Here is a 26,389-nt window from a genome sequence, read left to right on the forward strand (position 1 = left end):
ATGTTGCATGAAACAGTATAAGCAACATGAGAGCATGGAGTGGTGCTATCGGTGTCGTGGTTGTTGTTTGACAACCTACTGTCCAGTGTGGCATGGAGGCTGTGTTTGTACGGCTGCCACGTTGACCTCTCCCCAAGAACATCATGATAAGGGGGAAAGGGCAGTGGTTATGCCAATTGCGTGGAAGCCTGTGTGATTACAAGTTCATGATAGGAACTGTAAGATCCTCCTGCTGCTACTTGAGGAGAGATTGAAGCACTGCCTCCATGGACAGAAGAACTGTAGGAACAACCAAATAGACTGAGAATGTGGAGCTGATTACCATACTTGTTGCCAGGTGTATCATGGTGTAAGACACAAACAACAGCGCAGCAGCCACAATGAGCCACAGTTAATTCTTTGTCCACATAAAAGAGAATAACATTGAGAACATAGAAATAATTCAGGTACTGATACAACAGTTGGTGACAAATAGTATGAACACAATATGAGGGTGAGTGCCTGCAGCACTGTGCTTATAAAGAGGAGGGCTCCCGTAGGTGATGTGCCAGATGCCATGCCATGTGTAGAAGTCATGTGCCCCACTGCAGGTGGCCTCTGTTGGGTGGCCTTTGCAGATGTCGTTGCTGGAATGTTTGAAGTGTAGGGTGCCAGCGGCCTGATGCCGCAGCACATATCCAAGTATTACATACACGTGTTTAGCAACTGTGAAGGCAGTGAAATGGAATATGAATGTGAAAACTTGAAACTGTAGCACAGCTCCATGGGTGTGGTTTCGAGCAGTAGAGCTATGGAGAACAGGGCAATAATGGCAATGACTAATAAAATATTTGTAAGGTGAAATCAGAAAACAGAGTAGATGTAAAGTAGAAGTAGTGATAAGACAAATTGAGAATCCCCTACCAAAATCCATAGTGTAGACAAATAAGAGGCACGTTTTATACAGGTATCTGTGTATAATTTACTCATGATGATTTCATACACAAATACTGGAGTGCATATTGGATCACTGTGGCAGTTTCCTTCTTGTGCCTGGCACATTTCAGGCTTGGCCTGTTGCTCTGTTGTGCACCTCACACAAGAGCCTACAAAAGTCAACTCGGAGACTTGAAGCCCATCTTAAGAGATTAAACCAGTGAAAGAATGCACACTTGCATTAAATATACTAATTTTATTTTTTACATTACACATATGGCACAATATGTCACTTGTGTGATACATTTTTATTTATAATACATTACTGGTTGCCAATTAAAATGTATGAAGCCCATACATTTTCATTTTAAGAAAACACAAAAGACTTTGTTTTGTGAAGTAAGTACAAAAATACAGTCATAGCAGATACTTATAAAAATATGAATATAAATTTTTTCTTTTCTCTCCACGTGGTTCTAGGATATCTTTTCTAGTGCAGGGATGTCTATCAGCCCTGATAAACTGAACAGAATTTTTATTGGTTAAAAGAAACTTTATTCAGCTTTATGTTACTTACAAGTTATATGATAAGTGATAAGCATGTAAACAAACCATAGACTTTGAATGACTTGCCATGCACTTTTTAAGAGTTGCAGCTATCTTCTTCTTTACTTTCAACTTTTTGAAGAAGAAATGCATAGTTAGAGGTCTAGTGATATTAAATTCAATGTGTTTATTTTATGAAAAATGACACTGTCATACTTTGATAATGCAGAGCTTTTTTGTATCTGGACTTATTGTGAAATGTAGTTTTCATGTTCTCTCTCACTACATAGTTCATTTGAATATTTAACGTGGAGCAGTTGGATTGTACCTAACAGATACCCAAGAAAACGCTGTATCGTGAGAAGGCCCGCCTGGTTGAAGCAGGTCGCTTACCATCAAATTGCATACGCAAGCGCTCTGGGACATCGGATGCATGTAAGCAGTTGAGGTTAAACGAAGCGGTAGCAGCATGCCAACAGGGGAAAATGTCTCAGGCAGCAGCATCAGTTGCTTACCAGGTACGGCTCATACTCTTTAACAATTTTTCCACCATATTTTTCTGACTTGTCTTCTGGCATTTCCTGAATAATCTGTGATATCCTTCTAAAATTGGGATTTCAGAGGAATGGCTAACAGGAATGGTAACATTTCATGTATTAGAAAGGAAGTTACCGGGGGCCTAAGTAAAAGAAGGCACAGTAATATAAGGTAAGATGGAAATTAAATTACATGTCAGAAACAGAGAGTACTTAAAACTTTTTTTTGCCGAAGAAGGCCAGGGTTGTTAATCAAAATATTAAAATGTTGAAACTAGAAATGAAGAAAATATTATGGTTTAGCTTCCCGCGTGATAACAAGATCTTAACAGAGAGAGAGAGAGAGAGAGAGAGAGAGAGAGAGAGAGAGCGCACAGTCTCTGATTATGTGTAAGAGAGGAAAGAAAATCGGGTAAGTCCTCAAGGGAACCATTCCAGCATTTGCCTTCTGAAATTTAGGGAAATCATGGAAAGTCTGAACCTTTATGGCTGGACATGGATTTGAAGCACTGTCCTCCCAAATGTAATTCCAGTGTGCAAAGTGCAAATAGCTGCATTACTCACTAGATTAAAAACTGGAAGGAAGGGGTGCGGTGGGGAGGGGAGAGAGAGAGAGAGAGAGAGAGAGAGAGAGAGAGAGAGAGAATGATGATAATAGATGAAGTTAATGTAGAAGACGGAAGTAAAAAATGAAAATGGGAAAGTGAAAAGGAGAAGGTATAGTCCAAAGGATAATGGCACAAACAACATGGGAGCAGGGAAGAATTTTTACCTTCAGGAGGCATAACTGCCAGTACAGGGACAAAAAACAAAACATGACTGTACTCACACCTTTCAGAATCGTATATGCCTTCTTTGGAGCAAAAAGTGGGAACAACATTTTTCTTCACCTCTGCCTGCCTTACTCTTCAGACATGACAGATCCCGCTGAACCTGAGTAGCAAGTGATCAAGTGATTCCCCCTACACACACACACACACACACACACACACATACGCAAACACACACACACCTGCCCCCTCCTTCACAATTCCCTGCCCTGAAGAAGGAAACTGGCCAGATCATCTGTTTCTAAGTGGATTTAGTAATTCATGTATACGATTTTCCTTTGTATAGTTAACTGCCTGCTTGGTATGCAATGACCTTTCCTTTAACCCCAGAGATGAGAGTTAAGAGTTTTGAAGTTTGGGGATAATGAGGGCCATTCAATATTGCCCAATGCATTGGTTAGTCAACTTGTATGTTTAACTAGTTATGTATCAACAATGGCATGGTTGATAGAATCCGTCGTATTGTAAACAATTGGAGAAAATTGCTATCCTGACCATTTTGTCTAACATCTCCAGAGGCATGTTGCCGTACTTTTACCATGAGTGTAGATAAGTCTGTCTCCCCACAAACTGCAAGTTGCATTTTCGAATCTTCATGCCAGTGGATATTACATCTACTTGACACTGCATATATTGATTATGTTAAAGCAATTTATCAAGCACAAAAAAATACTAACATGAATACAATCATTTGCCTCATAATCACTGTGCCCATTTATAAAATTCTGTTTTTCTGTCAAACTTCTCTTTGATCAATTTTTGCATAAGTTGCACTTTAAATTGATTTCAGTTATATGTTTGTGTTGCGCCACTGCTTGAAGATAAGAACTGACAGTCCTAGTACAATAAATAAATAATAAATCTTAATTAAAATATATTTATACTGTAAGACGCTTAATTTGCGAGGAAGATACAGCCCATGAGTGGGCCTTTACATCTGTACACTGTACAAAGGATGTAGTGTCCAATCAGTTATAACAGCTCAGTAATATGAAGACTCCTGTGTGGAGTAGGTGGCCAGTACTGAGTCTGCTGTAGGTTGTTGACACACTGTAGCACACTCTACATCTACATCTACATTTATACTCTGCAAGCCACCCAACGGTGTGTGGCGGAGGGCACTATACGTGCCACTGTCATTACCTCCCTTTTCTGTTCCAGTCGCGTGTGGTTCGCGGGAAGAACGACTGTCTGAAAGCCTCCGCGCGCACTCGAATCTCTCTAATTTTACATTCGTGATCTCCTCGGGAGGTATAAGTAGGGGGAAGCAATATATTCGATACCTCATCCAGAAATGCACCCTCTCGAAACCTGGCGAGCAAGCTACACCACGATGCAGAGCACCTCTCTTGCAGAGTCTGCCACTTGAGTTTGCTAAACGTCTCCGTAACGCTATCACGGTTACCAAATAACCCTGTGACGAAACGCGCCGCTCTTCTTTGGATCTTCTCTATCTCCTCCAGCAACCTAATCTGGTACGGATCCCACACTGATGAGCAATACTCAAATATAGGTCGAACGAGTGTTTTGTAAGCCACCTCCTTTGTTGATGGACTACATTTTCTAAGGACTCTCCCAATGAATCTCAACGTGGTACCCGCCTTACCAACAATTAATTTTATATGATCATTCCACTTCAAATTTCTCCGCACACATACTCCCAGATATTTTACAGAAGTGACTGCTACCAGTGTTTGTTCCGCTATCATATAATCATACAATAAAGGATCCTTCTTTCTATGTATTCGCAATATATTACATTTGTCTATGTTAAGGGTCAGTTGCCACTCCCTGCACCAAGTGCCTATCCGCTGCAGATCTTCCTGCATTTCGCTACAATTTTCTAATGCTGCAACTTCTTTGTATACTACAGCATCATCCGCGAAAAGCCGCATGGAACTTCCGACACTATCTACTAGGTCATTTATATATATTGTGAAAAGCAATGGTCCCATAACACTCCCCTGTGGCACGCCAGAGGTTACTTTAACATCTGTAGACGTCTCTCCATTGGTAACAACATGCTGTGTTCTGTTTGCTAAAAACTCTTCAATCCAGCCACACAGCTGGTCTGATATTCTGTAGGCTCTTACTTTGTTTATCAGGCGACAGTGCGGAACTGTATCAAACGCCTTCCGGAAGTCAAGGAAAATAGCATCTACCTGGGAGCCTGTATCTAATATTTTCTGGGTCTCATGAACAAATAAAGTAAGTTGGGTCTCACACGATCGCTGTTTCCGGAATCCATGTTGACTCCTACAGAGTAGATTCTGGGTTCCCAAAAACGACATGATACTCGAGCAAAAAACATGTTCCAGAATTCTACAACAGATCGACGTCAGAGATATAGGTCTATAGTTTTGCGCATCTGCTCGACGACCCTTCTTGAAGACTGGGACTACCTGTCCTCTTTTCCAATCATTTGGAACCTTTCGTTCCTCTAGAGACTTGCGGTACACAGCTGTTAGAAGGGGGGCAAGCTCTTCCGTGTACTCTGTGTAGAATCGAACTGGTATCCCGTCAGGTCCAGTGGACTTTCCTCTGTTGAGTAATTCCAGTTGCTTTACTATTCCTTGGACACTTATTTCGATGTCAGCCATTTTTTCGTTTGTGCGAGGATTTAGAGAAGGAACTGCAGTGCGGTCTTCCTCTGTGAAACAGCTATGGAAAAAGTGTTTAGTATTTTGGCTTTACGCGTGTCATCCTCTCTTTTAATGCCATCATCATCCCGGAGTGTCTGGATATGCTGTTTCAAGCCACTTACTGATTTAATGTAAGACCAGAACTTCCTAGGATTTTCTGTCAAGTCGGTACATAGAATGTTACTTCCGAATTCACTGAACGCTTCACGCATAGCCCTCCTTACGCTAACTTTGACATTGTTTAGCTTCTGTTTGTCTGAGAGGTTTTGGCTGCGTTTAAACTTGGAGTGAAGCTCTCTTTGCTTTCGCAGTAGTTTCCTAACTTTGTTGTTGAACCACGGTGGGTTTTTCCCGTCCCTCACAGTTTTACTTGGCACGTACCTGTCTAAAACGCATTTTACAATTGCCTTGAACTTTTTCCATAAACACTCAAGATTGTCAGTGTCGGAACAGAAATTTTTGTTTTGATCTGTTAGGTAGTCTGAAATCTGCCTTCTATTACTCTTGCTAAACAGATAAACCTTCCTCCCTTTTTTTATATTCTTATTAACTTCCACATTCAGGGATGCTGCAACGGCTTTATGATCACTGATTCCCTGTTCTGCACTTACACAGTCGAAAAGTTCGGGTCTGTTTGTTATCAGTAGGTCCCAAGATGTTATCTCCACGAGTTGGTTCTCTGTTTAATTGCCCGAGGTAATTTTTGGGTAGTGCGCTCAGTATAATGTCACTTGATGCTCTGTCCCTACCACCCATCCTAAACATCTGAGTGTCCCAGTCTATATCTGGTAAACTGAAATCTGCATCTAAGACTATAACATGCTGAGAAAATTTATGTGAAACGTATTCCAAATTTTCTCTCAGTTGTTCTGCCACTAATGCTGCTGAGTCGGGAGGTCGGTAAAAGGAGCCAATTATTAACCTAGCTCGGTTGTTGAGTGTAACGTCCACCCATAATAATTCACAGGAACTATCCACTTCTATTTCACTACAGGATAAACTACTACTAACAGCGACAAACACGCCACCACCGGTTGCATGCAATCTATCCTTTCTAAACACCGTCTGTGCCTTTGTAAAAATTTCGGCAGAATTTATCTCTGGCTTCAGCCAGCTTTCTGTACCTATAATGATTTCAGCTTCGGTGCTTTCTATCAGCGCTTGAAGTTCCGGTACTTTACCAATGCAGCTTCGACAGTTTGCAATTACAATACCGATTGCTGCTTGGTCCCCGCATGTCCTGACTTTGCCCCGCACTCTTTGAGGCTGTTGCTCTGCAGTAATCGGACTTGAAGCTAAACATAGACTGGCTGCTCAGCTCTGTGAATGGAAGTAACTACTTGCCAGCAACAGGAGTGCACTGATGCTCCCTTCAAGGCATGGCCATAGGGCACGTAATGGTTGGTTGCTCCAGCAGGACAACTGTGCTCCCAGTTGTGTCAATGTTGGTGCCAACAATGAGACTTGTGCTTTAATACGTCAATGACACAACATTCCTCTCCTCCAAACCTTTGCACCATCGTCATGTATGGCTGATTTCTGGACCAGCGCCATGGGGAAGGTATGAATGCACACATCTCAGATGGAACAGGGTCTGTATCTGTTGCTGATGCCAGACCTCGTCTGCATCCCAGTATAAACTGCTGCGAGTGGCAGAGAACACTGGCTGAAAAACCACCCAACAGGGCCCACGCCCACATCCAGGGATGCTGATGCTATGGATGGGACATCAACAACAGCTGCAGGATACCCTGGGGTATCATGTGGGATGCCCAGAGGCAGTGCCTCCATAGGCATCAGCTCAGACTGCGGGATCAGGGGGCCACTGGAGATGGCTGCTGCACGTCAATCTTCTTTGGTGTCAAGACGAGAGCTGCCACGACCGAACTGGGCAAAGAGGTAGAGGTGATGACTGCTGCCACAGAACTCTGTGGAATTCTGGGTCTGTGAATAAAAACTGTGTGGCAGAATCACAAATTCAAGACTGCGGCAGCTGGTTCTGATGCTGCCAGCACAGCCCTGTTGAACTCGGAATGGTGTGTAAATGATTTTCCTACAACTTCTATCATTACATCCTGTTCTCAGAGGCTACCCATGCCAAACACTCTGAAAGTGTCCTGGGCCCAAAACCTTGTAGGGCTGGACATACGGCTTCTGCAGTGGCTGCAAGAGATGGAGAAGAGTACGGTGACATTGACTGTGTAAGAGTTCTGCGAGCAACTGTCACAAGACAAAAAGTGATAGGAGAACAAAAATGTCATACGGGCCTGGTCCTGTGTGTGGGACGAGCACAGCTTCTCCATTTGCATCTTTAAAGTGCATATAAACCATTTGGCTTCATCATTTGACTGTGGATGAAATGCAAGTGCATATAAACCATTTGGCTTCATCATTTGACTGTGGATGAAATGCACTATTGTGATATTCTGGATGCCATTAACGTGAAAAAATTGTCGAAAGTTGTCTGACATAATTTGAGGTCCATTGTCAGAAATGATGATCTCTGTAAATACTTCAGTACAAAAAATGGAGGTGAGGGCTGACAGTTGTGGTGGAATGCATTGGGACTTCAAAGAGAAACTTGATATAAACATCTACCACCATTCCAATAGGGTCCTAACAAATCCACAAGTAACCATTGCCATGGTCCTGTTGGGCATAGCCACTTGAGAAACCATTGTGGTGGAGCAGACTGGTGTTCCACACAGACAATGGGGAGGTCGATCATTCAATTTGGGCATACGTGACAGTCACATACAATGACAATGAGCTAGCTGCTTAGTGCATACCACTCTGCAATGAACGTGGTGCAACAGTTTCAACATTTCTTGCTGGAGGGATTGAGGCATCGCAACATCAGCATCATCATTCTCAGTATGAAAAAGGATATGCAGTGCACAGAAAGTGAGTGCTGATGTGCAGTCTATCAAGGGGTGGTGGATTTCTATTAAGCTGAAGTACCACCCATTGTAAACATATTGGAAAATCACTTGAAGAGCTGGGTCGGAAATGGATTTGTGTGCAATATGATGGTAGTCCACTGGAGACCCATGAAGATCCTTTGAATCAATCTGGAACCACCAGTCTTCAAATGAATCAAATGCAGAAACAGTACCAACTGGCAACTGTGGTAACTAGTCAGTACTTAAGTGGTGAGCCATTGGCTTGTGCAACAAGTTATGCTGGTAGTTCGACAACAACAGGGTCCTGTATTGCAATTTTTGTGCGGTATGTGGCGGGACAGACTTGGAGGGGCTGAACAAAGTTGTGATTGATCTGTGATCCATGAGGAGATAGAACATCATCTGTACAAATACTGGTGAAATTTTGTGACTCCATAAATAATGGTGAATGCCTCTTTTTTTCAGCTGGCTGTAATTACTCTGTGCCTTATTTAAAATTTTGGAAGTCAATGCAGTGAGCCTGACAGAGGAACTAGTCCTGTGGGAGAGCACCAATCCAGTCCCATAGGATGACGCATCAACTGTTAAGACAACTGACTTTTCTGGGTCAAAGTGGGCCAAAGAATGATCACTGAGGAGAACATCCTTAAGTCACGGAAATGCATCCTGACAGTGTTCGGCACATGAAGTGAACATCTTTCCAGCGAAGCTGGGTCTTTTGAGCAGCAATTTATGGTACATGAGGAATAAACTTGATGTGGTACATCAGTTTACTTGTTGCTGCCTGTAACTTGTTAATGTTACGAAGTACCGACAAATCCCTGTTCAATGACAAGTGTGATTGTGCTGGATGGATGCCCTGTGCATTACCCAGGTATTCAACTTTCATGTGGAAAAACAAGCATTTTGCTTTATTGCACTTTAGTCCCATGTCAGAAAGAACTTGGAACAAACACTCTTAAGTTGGCTAAATGTTCTGCTATTGTCTGACTAGACACAACTATATCATTTTAATAGTTCGCACATTAAGAAACTTTCACTGTTAAGTACTCCAAAAACCATTGGAAAACGGCGGGCAGTGTTCCACTGTTGAGAGGGAGACTCTGATACTAGTATAAACCCAAGTACATGTTAAGGACAAAGAACCATTTGGACTGCTCATTGAAGAGTAACTGTAAGTACATCTATTGCAAGTAAATATTTTGAGAAGAAGTGACGCTGTCCCAATCTGTCCATCAATTTTTTGGGCCGAGGCAGGGGAATAGGGGTCAACAGTGTATGCAGGTTCACAATGGATTTAACATCCTGTTATAATCGTAAACTGCCTGATGGCTTTTTAATAACTACTAGGGGAGATGCCCACTTATTTGCTGAAATTGGTTCAATAACACCACTGTCTTGCCACAATTTCAGTTCTTAAGTGACCTGATCATGAATGCGTTGGGTACATAGTTCTGCGTAGTCAGCACGTACACAACTTTCCCACTAGAGCGCGCCCCGCTAAGCACAACAGCGCAGGCGCAGCACTCATCTGTCTCCGCACTACGAGATGGTGCTGCCTTAGAGATGGACCAAATTCTGCTTCCGCCGATCCACATATTAATATGTCACGCAGCCAATGAGATTGCTGCTAACGTAGAACCTTTTCTCCTCGTGGATCACACTCGCGCAGTGATACATGAACGCGCGAGGTATTATAATGAGTGTACAGACCTCCGATTACTCAGTCTGCATTTGTCTGTACCAGTCTGCATTAGTCTGTACCAGTCTATAGCCAAGTTTCAGTCTGTGCCTAATAAGATTACCATATTCCTGTACATAGCCATGAAGAGAAATGTATAGAGACTTTGTCAAGTATCAGAGATATGTGAGAATAAGATTAACGTACCAAGACCAAAGGAACTTCAGATTGTCAATTGTAAATAGCATCCAGAATAAAGTTACATAGGGTTTATGCTTTTTATTATTTTAATAAATGTGTGTGAAAATTAATCAAGTTCTGTTTAAAGTTGGTCACCGTCAGTCTGCTACTGTAAGCGTGCAAGTGGCATTTCTATCGTGTGACCTAACGGCAGAAGATAAACACGCCACGATAAGACCACGAGACATATTGCTGACACTTGCCTACTTCGTTAGAGTGACAAGTCAAATAATCTGATGGTGTGTGTACCGAAGGTCTTAAGTACGCCTACCACAGAATGGCACAGGGACAGGTCATGCAAAATGAAAATGTGGCTGTGTGTCATCTTTTAAAGTCATGTGCACTTCAAAATCTGTAGTTTTCCCAGACCTTCATGAAATAGATCACTATACTTTGCACACAAATCATTAACACAGTCTTGAGGCACAGCAGTATTTATTTGCAACACATTGTACTGAATGTCTAGGTCAAGCAAGTCAAATGAATCCAGACTAAAAATGTTAGGGCTGTCCCTAGAACACAAGACATGAAATAACAGTTTAAGTAACATTGCAAATTGTTGTTGGTAGGCTGCACAAGACCAGTGCTGGAATATTGTGACCATTGTATGCTGATAGAGTGGAATTAGACTGCTGCAGCTGTTGGCTGCCTAACAGTTTATAAGTGTTTCTGTGCAGCAGAGTTATGGAAGCCCCTGTATCTAATTGTAGTTTCAGATAATTCCGCACCACACACAAATGTATACAGGATGAGTCACCTAACGTTACCGCTGGATATATTTCGTAAACCAAATCAAATACTGATGAACCGATTCCACAGACCGAACGTGAGGAGAGGGGCTAATGTAATTGTTTAATACAAACCATACAAAAATGCACGGAAGTATGTTTTTTAACACAAACCTACGTTTTTTTAAATGGAACCACGTTAGTTTTGTTAGCACATCTGAACATATAATCAAATACGTAATCAGTGCCGTTTGTTGCATTGTCAAATGTTAATTACATCCAGAGATATTGTAACCTAAAGTTGATGCTTGAAACCTCCGACGTTCAGTTGCGTGTTGTAACAAACACGGGCCACGGTCGGCGAGCAGCATCAGCAGGGACATGTTTACGATGACGACCGTGTTTACGAGTGTGGCTGTAGTGCAATGTTGTGGTTTGGTCTAGCTGTCGCAGTGTCCGCATTTAGCGCTTGCTGCTATTGTTATTCTGCATTCATCTCCGCATGCAGACCAACTGTAGTACACCTTGTTACCAGATGTCTGTGATAGTGTAGTGTTGTAGGAACTGTGACCATGGTATATTTGAACTCTGAAAAGGCAGAGATGATACTTATCTATGGCAAGTGTTGACTAAATGCAGCTGAAGCCTGTAGGGTGTATGCAGAACGGTACCCGGACAGAGAGCATCCAATGTGCCGCACATTGCAAAACTTCTACCGCCAACTGTATGCAACAGATATGGTCGTAGCACACAAACGGGTCCGTAACAGGCCCATCACAGGAGAAGCGGCTGCAGTTGGTGTGTTAGCTGTTGTTGCCATGAACCCACACATTAGTACACGGGACATTGCGAGAGCTGGTGGACTGTGTCAACGTAGTGTCATGCGCATACTGCATCGTCACCGCTTTCACCCATTTCATGTGTCACTACATCAGCAATTACATGGTGATGACATTAATCATCGAGTGCAATTCTGTCAATGGGCATTAACAGAGAATGCGTTGCAGTTCTACCTGTTTACCGATGAAGCGGGTTTCACAAACCACGGGGCAGTGAGTCTACGGAACATGCATTACTGGTCCGTGGACAATCCTCGCTGGCTCAGAGAGGTAGAGCAACAGCGACCGTGGACTGTAAATGTATGGTGCTGAATCATTGGTGACCACCTCATTGGTCCTCACTTCATTGCAGGGGCCCAAACAGCTGCAACATACATCGCGTTTCTACAGAATGATCTGCCAACGTTGCTCGAAAATGTCTCACTGGAAACGCATCGACGTATGTGGTATCAGCATGATGGTGCACCTGCACATTCCACAATTAACACTAGGCTGACCCTTGACAGGATGTTCGACGGGCGTTTCATAGGATGTGGAGGACGCATAAATTGGCCAGCCCGTTCTCCTGATCTTACACCTCTGGACTTCTTTCTGTGGGGTATGTTAAAGGAGAATGTGTACCGTGATGTGCCTACAACCCCAGAGGATATGAAACAATGTATTGTGGCAGCCTGCGGTGACATTAAACCAGATGTACTGCGGCGTGTACAACATTCATTACGCCAGAGATTGCAGTTGTGTGCAGCAAATGATGGCCACCACATTGAACATCTATTGGCCTGACACATAGCGACACACTCTATTCCACTCCGTAATTGAAAACGGAATCCACGTGTGTACGTGTACCTCACCCCTCATGGTAATGTACATGTGCATCAGTGAAAAAGACCAATAAAAAGGTGTTAGCATGTGGACGTAATGTGCTGTTCCAGTCTCTTCTGTACCTAAGGTCCATCACCGTTACCTTTGGATCCCTACATAATTCGGTACTCTCTGATACACACGATCGAACAGCGGAGGAGTGGTACTCAAGTGTCAACTTTAGGTTACAATATCTCCGGATGTAATTAACATTTTACAATGCAACAAACGGCACTGATTACGTATTTGTTTATATGTTCAGATGTGCTAACAAAACTAACAGGGTTCGATTTAAAAAAATCATAGATTTGTGTTAAAAAACATACTTTCATGCATTTTTTTATGGTTTGTATTAACCAATTACTCAAACCCCTCTCCTCACGTTCGGTCTGTGGAATCAATTCGTCAGTATTTGATGTGGTTTACGAAATATATCCAGCGGTAATGTTAGGTGACTCACCCTGTATATACATAGTTTATTACTCGGGTGTTGGATCACTTGTGAACATTTCTGTTTATTTGAAGGCTGAGCCTCTGATTGTGCCTCTTGTTCAGCTCAGCTGATACTACATTTACTTCTATTGAGGAACATTGTGAAGTAGAGTCTGACTGTTACTTGGCACAATAGTTTCGCAAACACACGGTTTCGATGTGGCTGCGCTTACCACAAGCAGAGCACTTCGCTCCTGCATGCACGCTATATATGGGCATGTGCTGTGTAGCACTGCAGGCACAAGTTCTTGTATTAGACTGCCAAGTGGCGTATGTACAGTGTGACTGACTGTTGTTAACACTTGACTTTGCATGCTGCTAGACTTCTGATTAGATAACAGTGTGTGTTGTGCCCTTTGAACTACAGAAATGTCTCGAGCCTGTAGATCTATCTCTACTATATCTACAGTGTTCTGAGTCTCATTGATAGAAAAAACAGTTTCTAAATCGGAATTTGGTGTCTTCAAAATAACAATCCTCATTCACACATCCGTTACATTTTAGGTAATTGCACCACTGAGCAAGAGCCAAAAAAAATTTTATCTGGCAGCTGCTACATGCACCTCAGTGTTTATGTACTCATCTAACTTCTGAAGTAATGACTCATAACCAACATCCTCCAGATGAGAGTGCAGAGACAGTTTGAAGCACTACCAAAACACTTCAGCACCCACATTTGAAAGGAAATAAGCCTTGCGCCGTATTCCAGTTGTCATAGACAGAGAAATTCACTTTAAGTTGGGCGCAATATTTGGCCTAGTCCTCTTGCTGGCCATAAAATTCTCGGAATTTGGTTGTAGCTGTAGTTCATTGAGGTACAGCTTTTGTTGCAAGTACTTGGATGATTTGAATGACACTCTGCACCAGTTGTCGAATGCATGGCCCTTGCAACTGAGCCACATCTATCAGAAAAAGTTCTTGTGCTGGCACAGACATGATAATTCACTAAAGCAAACACACAATAAATGAAAAATGTCACTTTTGATGGTGGAAGAACACAACACTGTAAGGTCACTTTTCTTGTTGACAATGTTTTGTCATTGCTCAGAGGTAGAAATGCACAGTCCTAAAATAGTAAATAATGGTGATACAATCTTAACCAAAACATATTTATTCTGCAAGAGACTGAACTTGCAACGAGGGTGGAGCCCGATATTGGGTCTTCACATCAGTACGCTGTACAAAGTACACAGTGTCCAGGTCACTGATAACTGTTGAGTAATAAATAAAGTCCTTCTGCAAGGAGTAGGTAGCCGGCACTGTGTTCACTGCAGCTTGTTGACACCATACCATGCTCAATATGCTACATAGTAATCAGACTTGAGGCCCGATACAGACTGGCTGTTCAGCTCTGCAGATGGAAGTAAATATTCTTTTGCAGCAGTAACTTCTTTGAAGGTGTGACCATAGACCGCATATTGGTTGGTTGCTCTGGCAGGCAGTGAATTTCCTACTAGTGGTGTCAGTGATGGTGCCAACTGTGAGACTTAAGCTTTGATATGTCGATGACGACACAGTTTTCCTGATGAAGTAAACTGAACTTTTATTTATCCCATATTTGACTTCCAGTTAAATGAAGCATTTCTTCCTTAGTTCTTCATCATTTTCCCCAATACAATCCTCATTGTTTTTGCATCGGGAATGATAGGAGATCTTCCATCCATCTGCACATTGGCACACCTTGCCTATTGAAATTTGGTTAGCTACTTAGCAGCTGGGTTCCTGACAGGAAGATACTTTGCATTGAACACCTCTACTGTATACCACTGTCAGACAAAAAAAATAATAATTTCCGTGTAGACTTTGCTTCCTTGTCCAGGGTTCAGAATGGAGCTACATACTCTGGTTGTAAGTTACTCAACAACTCTCACCAAACATAAAACAGGGAATTGGGAGTTCCTACCAATTCAAAAGAAAATGAAAAAGATACCTCATTAGCAACGCATTCACAAAAATCTGATCATTTAGATTCATGGATTCAAAAGTTATGTTAGCTACATGGCAAATAGCAGCTTTTGTTATAGAGCTGCATGACAAGTAATAATATTCAATAAGTGGGGGTGTTTATATATGTAAAGATATTTACCTGGAAAATACCATTGTAATCAAGTAAATACTGGGTGTCTCTGAATGAGTATCAAGGTTTTAAAGCTTTGTAGCATTTACTACATTCAGCTTACACTTAAAAGTAATACATCTAATGAATGAATAAGTTAGACAGTTTTTCTTACAAGTGTTCAACACGAGTACCATTCGTCATACATTGAGTTGATAGGTGAGTTCTTACCAAAGCTCGACCAGTGAGTCTAGAGTAATTGTTGCAACAACTGCTTCAATCCTGTTTCTTAAGTCGGGTAGCAGAAGAATGTATAAAAACTGCATGGTGTCAGATTGGGTCAACATGGAGGCCAAGCTCTGTCATGCGGCCTCTTATGGCCAATCAAGCAGTCAAGTACAACATAGTTAACCAATCGCATACTGAATTACACCAGTGAGGTTCTGTGCCATCCTGCTACTAAATAAAGTTCTGTGGTTCAGCTTCTTTGAATTGAGAAAAGAGCCACAGTTCAAGCACATCAAGATAAGGAACAACAGTTATAGTTGCTTCACCAAAGAAAAAAGGCCCATAAACTTTTCACTGGGATATGGCACCAAAAAAAAGTTCAGTTTAGGGAAGTCTCATTCCAATTGTACCATGTCGTGGGGATTTACTGAACTGCAGATGTGCACATAGTGTGTGTTCGCATTATTTCCACATAGGTTAAATGTCAATTTGTCATTCAATGCAATGTGATTTAGAAAATCTTCATTGTCATGCAGCAATTTTTTTGCAAAGTTAGACATAAACCATAGTCTGGAGACTGTAGAGCTTTTAATAACTGCAAACCATAAGGACATAGTTGTAAGTGTCTCCTTAAAAGGCTCCACACAGACATAAATGAGATTGCTAATTTGTGACTTGTCTGCCAAACTGATTTCTTGTGTCTGCTCATGAAAGACTCTCTCATTTGTTCAGCATGTTATTCCGTCACTCTTGGTCATCCCGCAGTGAAGACAGCTGGTACCTTCAAAGTGATAATATTTGGAACTTAATATGAATAGCACATTGCACTGTAACAACAGATTCAGGCCATGCAAAATGTAAAACACAGAAAGCCTTCTGTTTACTAATTGCCATCTTTGCTGCTAACGTTTTCTAATGAAAGAGACAGGAATCAATGCATATGCATACATATACAAACGGAAATGTCTGAGTTGCTATTTCATTCAGTGTATTACTTATGATTGTACGTTGAATGCAATAAATCTACAAAATCTGAAAACCATAATATTAATTTTGAGACACCCAGTATTAAGGTCCTGATAGAAGGTAAACAGCGGATATGTAGTTGCAGGAATAATAAATCCAGCAATAGACTGTAGTGTGGTATGCATTACCATTGGTACATAAGTTTGTATCTGAAGTTCTCTCTGTGTTGAGTCTTCCTATGTCGATTACGAATGTGTATTCCTATACTTAGATATAAAAAGTAATTCTGCGTACTTCAGTGGTGTGCACATTATTTTATATGGTGTGCAAGTATATCCTTAATGCACATGTCAGTTGCCATCAATGACAAGGCTAAAGAAATTCTCCATGAAATCTGCAAACACAGAAAGAGAACTCAGTGCAGTGCAAAGAACTAAACACGAAAACCGTGCAAACCTCTACTGGTATAACAAATGCAGACAACAGTGCTGACTACACTCCACCATGCTTTTGGGATTTCCATGCCATGGGCCATGCCGTGCCATGGGATCTTGTTAACCTAGATGTTGACAGTGCTGGTGAATTCTTCCTCATTGTGACCACACTCAAGAGCAATAAACTGGCAGCCCTATGGCTTGAGTGGTTCTTCCGCATTGTTTCCAGTTACAGGCCCCCTGTCATGAAAAATATTTTTGTTCACAAAAAAATTACCAATGATCTTTAACAATTTACGCTAGTGATCAGAAATTTGCACCAGCAAGAGATAGTGTTCATTAATAGTGTGCTTTAGGGTGTTCTGCTGAGTTGTTCCCATTTTCTGCACAATTTTTCAGCAACTGGCCTAGCCTTCTTCTTCACGTGCTGGAAGTTTTGTTGTTATGTGTACTCACTGCCTGGACTTGAACTACACTATGAACTGATCCCACGCCGCTATTTATAGTCAAGTTTGGTCCCTGTTGCTCACTACACTCTGTGATGCTCTTTTGTTTCTCAGAGCTCATACTGATATTCCGTGAAACACAAATTCTCCCAGTGTTTTGCAACTCTAATGGATGTGAGGGGCAGCGAGATTTTAATAAATTGAGTGTGAACCCCAAGCATTGTTTAGACGGAAGCCTCCATCCCTGTTTACTACTTTATTTGAATCTCTCAAATAATGGAAACTCCAGGTAGAAATATCAGCAATGTAAAAAGAGACAGGTTGCTACTTACCTTAAAGAAGACATGTCAAGTTGCAGACAGGTACAACTAAAAGACACTTACAAGCTTTCGGCCGCAGCCTTCATTATTAAAAGAGACACACACACCCTTCACACATGCATGCGTCCCTTCCCCCCCCCTCCCCCCCCCCCCACCCTTCACACACGCATGTGCCCCCCCCCCCCCCCCACACACACACACACCCACCTCACGCACACATGACTGCCAACTCCAGTATTTTCATCTGGAATGTAACTATCGCGTGGGATGCAAGCAGCAATTTGGAGGGGCCAGGCAAGGGGAAGGAATAGTTGTGTATGGGTGGGAAGAAGGGCAAACACTGTCCGGCTGAGTGTGGAGGGACTAGACTGTCAACAGGTGCAGCATTAGGAGGTAGTGGGGCAGGGGAGGTGGGGCATAAAGGAGTAAAAAGGAGAGGAATGGAGAAAGACAGGCAGATGTGTTGGCAAAGGGCTGCAGATAGACAGGGTGGGAGGTGAGATAACAGGACAGAAGGGTGGAAACTGTAGGGTGGAGGTTGTGGGTACAGTATGTTATGGTAGAGTTTAAATGTTCCAGGAACTCTTGAAGATTTTCTGCTCCACATGGTCACCCCACAAACTTGAGGTCCACTTACCAATAGAAACATGTTTGTTTCAACTTGGCAGATTCTAGTGCATTTTCTTGAAAGAGTTTCATGTATAGAAGAGGTGACCAAGAACTCCACTCATGAGCCAAACCCTGGTTCACGTGCAATAATGCTCACTGCACATCCCCCCCCCCCCCCCCCAATCCCCGGCCACACAACACTATGTGAACGGGAAGAGGGGGAAACTGTGAACATGCCATATTTAGATGGCAATTTAGTCACACTACATATGGCTTGGTTTCATATTTCACATGTATCAACAACATAGATCACAAACAAAATAAATTTTCAACAAAAACAATCAATTAGTGATAAAATTATTTAATTGGATAGATAAAAAATCTACTCACCAAGTGACAGCAGAACACAAACATAGAAGACTGTTGTGATTGGCAAGCTTTCAGAACCGGTGGCTCCTTCTTCAGGCAGAAGGGTTGCAGGGGAAGGAAGAAGGGTAAAAGTAACAGTCTGCAGAGGTCTAGGAAACGGGATAGATTTTTGGAAAGTCACCCAGAACTGCGGGTCATGGGAGACTTATCATACGAAATGAGAAGGAAAGACTGATTGTTGGGGCCTGCATAAGATGAGATTTGAAAACCTGAGAGCTTAAAAGTGGAAGACAGGGTAATATGCAAGACAGAGATTACTATTAAAACATGTATGAGTTAATAAGCTTGTGGAGCTAAGTGCACTGTATGTAACAGAGATGGGAGGGAGCGGTGAAAAATAAACACGAAAGACAATGAAAGATGTAGAAATCTAAAATGGAGAGAAGCAAAGAGTAGTAACAATGAAGAAAACCTGAGACAGAAGAAATTAACATATATTAAGGCCAGGTGGGTGGCGAGAACTGAGGACATGTTGTTGTGCTAGTTCGCACCTGTGGAGTTCTGAGAAATTTGTGTCCGGGGGAAGAATCCAGATGGAACGTGTGGTTGAAACAGGTGCTAAAGTCACGAATGTCATGTTGTAGAGCATGTTCTGCAACAGCATACTGTGAGTTGCCAGTATACACCCTCTGCCTAAGCCCATTCACCAGAACTGATAATTTGGTGGTAGTCATGCCAATGTAAAAGACCAAATAGTGTTTACATAACAGCTGGCATATGATTTGTCATTTCACAGATGGCTCTCCCTTTGATGGTATATGTTTTGCCAGTTACAGGGCTATTATAGGTGGTGGTAGGAGGGCGCATAGGGCAAGTCTTGAAGTGGGGACAGTCACAGGGGCAGGAGCCTTAGGGTAGGGAGATGGGTGCAAAAGGAGCATAGGGCTTGACAAGAATATTGCAGAGATTGGGAGGGTGACGGAAAGCTGTTCCAGGTGTGATGGGCAAAATTTCAGACAGAATGGATCTCAGTTCAGGGTAAATGAGATCCATTCTGTTTGAAATTTTGCCATTTACGTTAATTTCTTCTGTCTCAGCTTTTCTTCACTGTTGACTACTCTTTGCTTCACTCCGTTTTATTTTCCTACATCTTTCATTGTCTTTTGACTCTATTTTTCACTGCACCCTCCCACCTTTGTTATGTACAATGCACTTGGCTTCTCCTGCTTATTAACCCATACACGATGTTTTAGTAGTAATCTCTGTCTTTCATATTACCCTTTCTTCCACCTTGAAGCTCTCAGGTTTTCAAATCTCATCCGATGCAGTCCCCCAATAATCAATCTTTCCTTCCCATCCTGTACGGTAAGTCTCCTCTGACCCACAGTTCTGGGCGACTTTCCCAAAATCTACCCCTTTTCCTAGACCTCTCCAGCCCTTTTCCTTCGCCTTTCTTCGTTCCCCTTCAACCTTTCTGCCTGAAGAAGGAGCCACTGGCTCCGAAAACTTGCCAATCACAACAGTCTTCTATGTGTGTTCTGCCGCCACTTGGTGAGTGAATTTTTTATCTATCCAATTAAATAAAACAAATTTTCAGTATTATTTAATTATTTTTGGTGTGCTGAAGAAATAATATAATTTTTATCTGGTACTAATTTTTGGCATACGGGCAGATGCAAACAGTTTCACAGATTTTTGACTCATGTTGCCACATAAGCATGACTTATTTGCTTTCATAATCAAAAAATGGTCTTCAGCACACATATGTTGATTGAATTGTTTCAGCACTTTTGCAACGTCATTATGGAGGTGTGGAAACTCTCCCTGAGGAAAACAGTGTAGGGTCATTCCATGTCAAATGGACCAGAAAAATGCAAAGTGCAACCCACTAGCTTGGATTTTCATGAAATTTGGTACACATGGTTTGTTTAGATATATGATGACTAGTTTAAAATTTCAGACCTCTATCTGAAGCCAATAAAGAGGTAGAAAAGCCCGATTTTTCAGCCTAAAATACTAAAACAATTCATGCGCAGCTGTTGCAAATTCAGTTAGTAGTTTTAAATTTATTAAATTTCTACTAAAATTGAAGTAGAAAAGATCTGAAAATTTCTGCACTTGTGTAAAATTTTCTGCAGAATACAAATATTGTATCAGATTTGTTGTAATCACATTATGAAGGGTCATTTGAGCCTTTAAAATAGAAATACAACTTTTTTAAATACGTCCATAACTTAAATTACATATTACTGTGTGCAGACTGTAGTTACAGTGTCCCAATATTCTAGTTGATATCATTGGAAAGAGATGAAAATTTCCTTTGATACAGACATAAATTACCTTCGGAGAAATGACAGCTACGTTAGTAGTAATAAAAAACAATATTGGGGCTTATTAACAAATTATTCCTCTTTTTACACACAGAAACAAAAATTTATTCAACTGATTATCCAAAAATACAGTTTAGACTACAAAGTGTTCTAAAAAATAAATTGGCTACAAATTACTCCATGTTTCATGTATCAGTTTTTGATACTGTGTGCCTGCCATTGTTGTTGGTTGTTCTATAGTACTTAATATTTTGAAATGGGATCCAACAAATATCAACCCTATCTGGCCAGTAAAAAGATACTGTTGGACCTGCTGGATGCATAAATCTAGTTCTGGCATCACTCTGATCTAAATTTATAATTTCAATAAGACTATACCAATATTTTTATGAGTCATCAGTCTTCTGACTGGTTTGATGCATCGCAGCCCACCATGAATTCCTCTCCTGTGCCAACCTCTTCATCTCAGAGTAGCACTTACAATCTATGTCCTCAATTATTTGCTGGATGTATTCCAATCTCCATCTTACTCTACAGTTTTTGCCCTCTGCAGCTCCCTGTAGTACTACGGAAGTCATTCCCTGATCTCTTAACAGATGTCCTATCATCCTGTCCCTCCTTCTTGTCTGTGTTTACCACATATTCCTTTCTGTGCAGAACCTCCTCATTCCTTACCTTATCAGTGCACTGAATTTTCAGCATTTGTCTGTAACATAACATCTCAATAGCTTTGATTCCCTTCTGTTTTGGTTTTCCCACAGTCCATGTTTTTCTACCATGCAACGCTGCACTCCAGACGTACATTCTCAGAAATTTCTTCATCAAATTAAGGCCCATGTTTGATACTAGTAGACTTAATTTGAGGAAGTAATCTCTGAGAATGAATGCCTGGAGTGCAGTATTGCATGGTAGTGAAACATGGACAGTGGGGAAAACTCTAACAGAAGAGAAACGAAGCGTTTGAGATGCATAAGGCGAATGTTGAAAATTAGGTGGACTGATAAGATAAGGAAGGGAGGTTCTGTGGAGGATTGGAGAGGAAAAGAATATGTGGACAACACTGATATGGAGAAGGGACAGGATGATAGGACATCTGTTAAGACATTGGGGAATGACTTCCATGGTTCTAGGGGGAACTGTAGAGAACAAAAACTGCAGAGGAAGACAGGGATTGGGGCACATTCACCAAATAATTGAGGATGTAGGTTGCAAGTGCTACTCTGGGATGAAGAGGTTGGCACAGGAGAGGAATTCGTGGCGGGCCGTATCAAACAAGTTGGAAGACTGATGACTCGGGAGGGGGGGGGGGGGGGACTTCTCTTGGCCAGAAATGTCCTTTTTGCCAGTGCTAGTCCGCTTTTGATGTCCTCCTTGCTCCATACATCATGGGTTATTTTGCTGCGTAGGTAGTAGAATTCCTTAACTTCATCTACTTAGTCACCATTAATCCTGATGTTAAATTTCCCACTGTTCTCATTGCTACTACTTCTCATTACTTTCGTCTTTCTTCAATTTACTCTCAGTCCATATTCTGTACTCATTAGACTGTTCATTCCTTTCAGCAGATCCTGTGATTCTTCTTCACTTTCACTCAGGATAGCAATATCATCAGTGAATCGTATCATTGATATCCTTACAGCTTGAATTTTAACCCCACTTCTGAATCTTTCTTTTATTTCCATCATTGCCTGTTTGATATGCAGATTGAACAGTATGGGTGAAAGATTACATCTCTGTCTTACACTCTTTTTAATCTGAGCATCTCATTCTTGGTCGTCCACTCTTATTATTCCCTCTTGGCTCTTGTACATATCGTATATTACCCGTCTCTCCCTATAGCTTACTGCTGTTTTTCTCAGAATTTCAAACATCTTGCACCATTTTACCTTGTCGAATGCTTTTTACATTAACAGATCCTATGAATGTGTCTTGATTTTTCTTTAGTCTTGCTTCCATTATTAACCACAATGTCAGAATTGCTTCTCTGGTGCCTTTACCTTTCCTAAAGCAAAGCTGATCACCATGTAGCACATCCTCAATTTTCCTCTTCATTGTTGTGTATATTATCTTTGTCAGCTAGTTGGAGCATGAGCTGTTAAGCGGATTGTGCAACAGTTCTCACACTTCTCAGCTCTTCCAGTCTTCAGAATCGTGTGGATGAAATTTTTCCAGAAGTTGGATGGTATGTTGCAAGACTCATACATTCTACACACCAATGTGAATAGTCATTTTGTTGCCATTTCCCCCAATGATTTTAGATATTCAGATGGAATGTTATCTATATTTATCTATCTCTTCTGCCTTATTTGATCTTAAATCATCCAAAGCTGTTTTAAATCCTGATTCTAATACAGGACCCACCATCACTTCTAGATCGACTCCTGTTTCTTCGTCTATCACATCAGACAAATCGTCGTCCTCATAGAGGCCTTCAGTGTACTGTTACCACCCATCTGCTCTCTCCTCTGCATTTAACAGTAGAATTCCCATTGCACTCTTAATATTACCACCCTTGCTTTTAATTTCACTGAAGGTTGTTTTGACTTTCCTATAAACTGAGTCAGTCCTTCTGAGAAATATTTCTTTTTCGATTTCTTCACATTTTTCATGCAGCCGTTTTGTCTTAGTTTCCTTGTGTGACGGTTTGCCTACTTTGTTTCTTCGTTTGTTGTCCTCGGTGTCGACGTACTGTGTTGCTACACTATCTGGAAAATGGGGTTTGTAATTTGGACACGTGACTACTGTAAATAATGTAGCCGGCAGATGCACAGTTGCATTTCACAGTGTTTTACTTTCACTGTTCACAACCCCTTATATTACATAGTTACATGGCCAGTGCACTATTGATTAACCTACGATAGCCTCATTAATAGGTTTCAGGCAAACCTCCACATACTGCTACAATAGTTTACTGTTGAACATCTATGAGCAGTAAAAGCCTAACCACACAGTTCACAGTCTTTCAAATAAATTGACCAGTCACTGTCATTGTTTTAACACATGACCAATTGGTGTAACACTTATTTCACTGTTAAGTTGATGCATTGTTGTCATTCTAACCAACACAGGTTCCTCGTCTGAAACTCGGCCATGGACTGACTGTCTCGTGACCAAAAAGATCGGGCCCTTATATATCCTCACAATAATAGGTGCTGAAAACACACATTGTTCTTACATAAATTACAATTAAAACTTAACTCATCAAATTAACTGAATACATTGAAAAATTTGTTCCTTTTAACAGTTTCTTCTACTACAAGGTTTAGACTGAATTATTTGTTTAAATTGTGGAATTAACAGATATCATTACGCAAACAATATTTTTGATAAAATTGTTAATTACTTTGTAATCAATGAAGGGCTGGCTTTTCAAACATGTTTTCAAATAGAGCTAAATAGATACTCTAAGAATACTATTAGTTCGTCTTCCAAATGTTTATAATCAGTATATAATTTATTATTTGTTTATAAGTCAACAATAGAATTTAAGTTACGAAAGAATTACTGATTTTGCCCTGTAATGAAAGATACTAACTAGTAATAGTCAAAATAAATTAGAAAATCTATTTCATATGTAAACTAAGCACAAAATTAGATCTGGTGTTATATTCTTTAAAACTGAGGGCCAACCTTTCTCTTTCATGAAAATGCAGATTACACTCACATATGTTAATGTTAATTTGATAAAAAATGGAAAAGCGAATTTAAGGAGGCAGGTGGCAAAACAAGAAGGGGAGTAAAAGTATCCCAGCTAGCTTCGTCACATCTGCGCTTCCTGTTTATTTCATTCCTCAGCGACTTGTATTTCTGTATTCCTGAGTTTCCTGGACCATTTTTGTTCTTCCTCCTTTCATCGATCAATTGAAGTATTTCTTCTCTAACCCATGGTTTCTTCACAGTTACCTTCTTTGTACCTTTGTCTTCCTTCCCAACTTCGGTAACTGCTTGTTTTAGAGATGTCCATTCCTCTTCAACTGTACTGCCTACTGAGCTTTTGCTTATTGCTGTAGCCACAACTTTAGAGAACTTCAAGCATATCTCATCATTCCTTACTACTTCTTTGCATATTGATTCTTCCTGACTAATAACTAAAACTTCACCCTACTCTTCATCACTACTACATTGTGATCTCAGTCTTTATCTGCTCCTGAGTATGTCTTACAATCCAGTAGCTGATTTCGGAATCTCTGTCTGACCATGATGTAATATAACTGAAATCTTCCCGTATCACCCAGTCTTTTCCAAGTATACCTCCTCCTCCTCTTCTGGTTCTTGAACAGAGTATTCGCTATCATTAGCTGAAGTTTATTACAGAACTCAATTAGTCTTTCTCCTCTCTCATTCCTTGTCCCGAGCTCATATTCTTCTGTTACCAGTTCTTCTTCTCCTTCCCCTACAACTGCATTCCAGTCTCCCATGACTATTAGATTTTCATCTTCTCTTACTTATTGTATTACTCTTTCAATACCTTCATATACTTTCTCTATCTGTTTATCTTCAGCTTGCGACATCGGCTTGTATACTTGAACTATCGTTGTTGCTGTCGATTCTGATAAGAACAACCCTATCACTGAACTGTTCACAGTAAGACACTCTCTGCCCTACCTTCCTATTCATAATGAATGCTACTCCTGTTATACCATTTTCTTCTGCTGTTGATATTACCCTATGCTCATCTGACCAGAAATCCCTGTCTTTTTAAATGGAAAACTCATTACAGGCATGCCCTTTGACTTAACCAATGTATATGCTCCACACTCCTTGTTACGTTCCACTGAAAACTGTTGCAACTGACTACAGAATAATGCATGCAATGTCAGAAAGTTTAATGTCTGTAGCACCAATTTCTTCATGTGTTCCACGCCTGCAAATTTATCAGTAGATGTACAGAACAGTGAATCCTGCCTCTCAATGATTAAAATTTGTTGCTCTTCCATTATCAACTAAATCTTTAAATAGTTTCTGCATGGTATAGTAATGTCATTTCAGAGCAGATTCATAGTAACCATTACTTATGCGACTCCATGATAGATATTAACAATTCTCATCACTCTCTTCTGTCGTTCTCTTTCATTTTTAAAGGCTTTCCCCAAACAGCACTGGACCTGTAAATGTCCTTTGTATCACAAACGGAATGTGAAAGGTAAACAACACTGACAGTGCCACACTACAATACTAAATTAAATGCCGCGGTATGTCAGGTATTTCCAAGGACGAAGCAAAGTTGCCTCAGCCCACATATCCAGCTCGTGTGCAGTTTGACATGCCTTGGCTGGCCCTGATGTATAGTTTCACCAGGACAGGCAATAATGGACTATGCATTGCCACGCCATTTGTTTGTAATAATTTCTGCCAAACAGGTAAGGAGCAGATGTCAGAACATGTCTAAAAAAATTCCTGGAAACAATTGTCGAACTT

At 41.0% G+C, this 26,389-nt stretch overlaps 1 protein-coding gene across 1 annotated transcript in view; it reads left to right on the top strand.

The window, feature by feature from the left end:
• LOC126480772 (protein bric-a-brac 2-like) overlaps positions 1-26,389 on the top strand; it is a 130,881-nt gene that overhangs the window by 76,300 nt on the left and 28,192 nt on the right. Inside the window, exon 7 of the mRNA XM_050104072.1 lies at positions 1,797-1,979. Coding sequence (XP_049960029.1) covers positions 1,797-1,979 — 183 coding nt within the window. The remainder of the gene's footprint in view (positions 1-1,796; positions 1,980-26,389) is intronic.

This window comes from Schistocerca serialis, chromosome 5 (assembly GCF_023864345.2).
Source record: "Schistocerca serialis cubense isolate TAMUIC-IGC-003099 chromosome 5, iqSchSeri2.2, whole genome shotgun sequence".
Classification (NCBI taxonomy): domain Eukaryota; kingdom Metazoa; phylum Arthropoda; class Insecta; order Orthoptera; family Acrididae; genus Schistocerca; species Schistocerca serialis.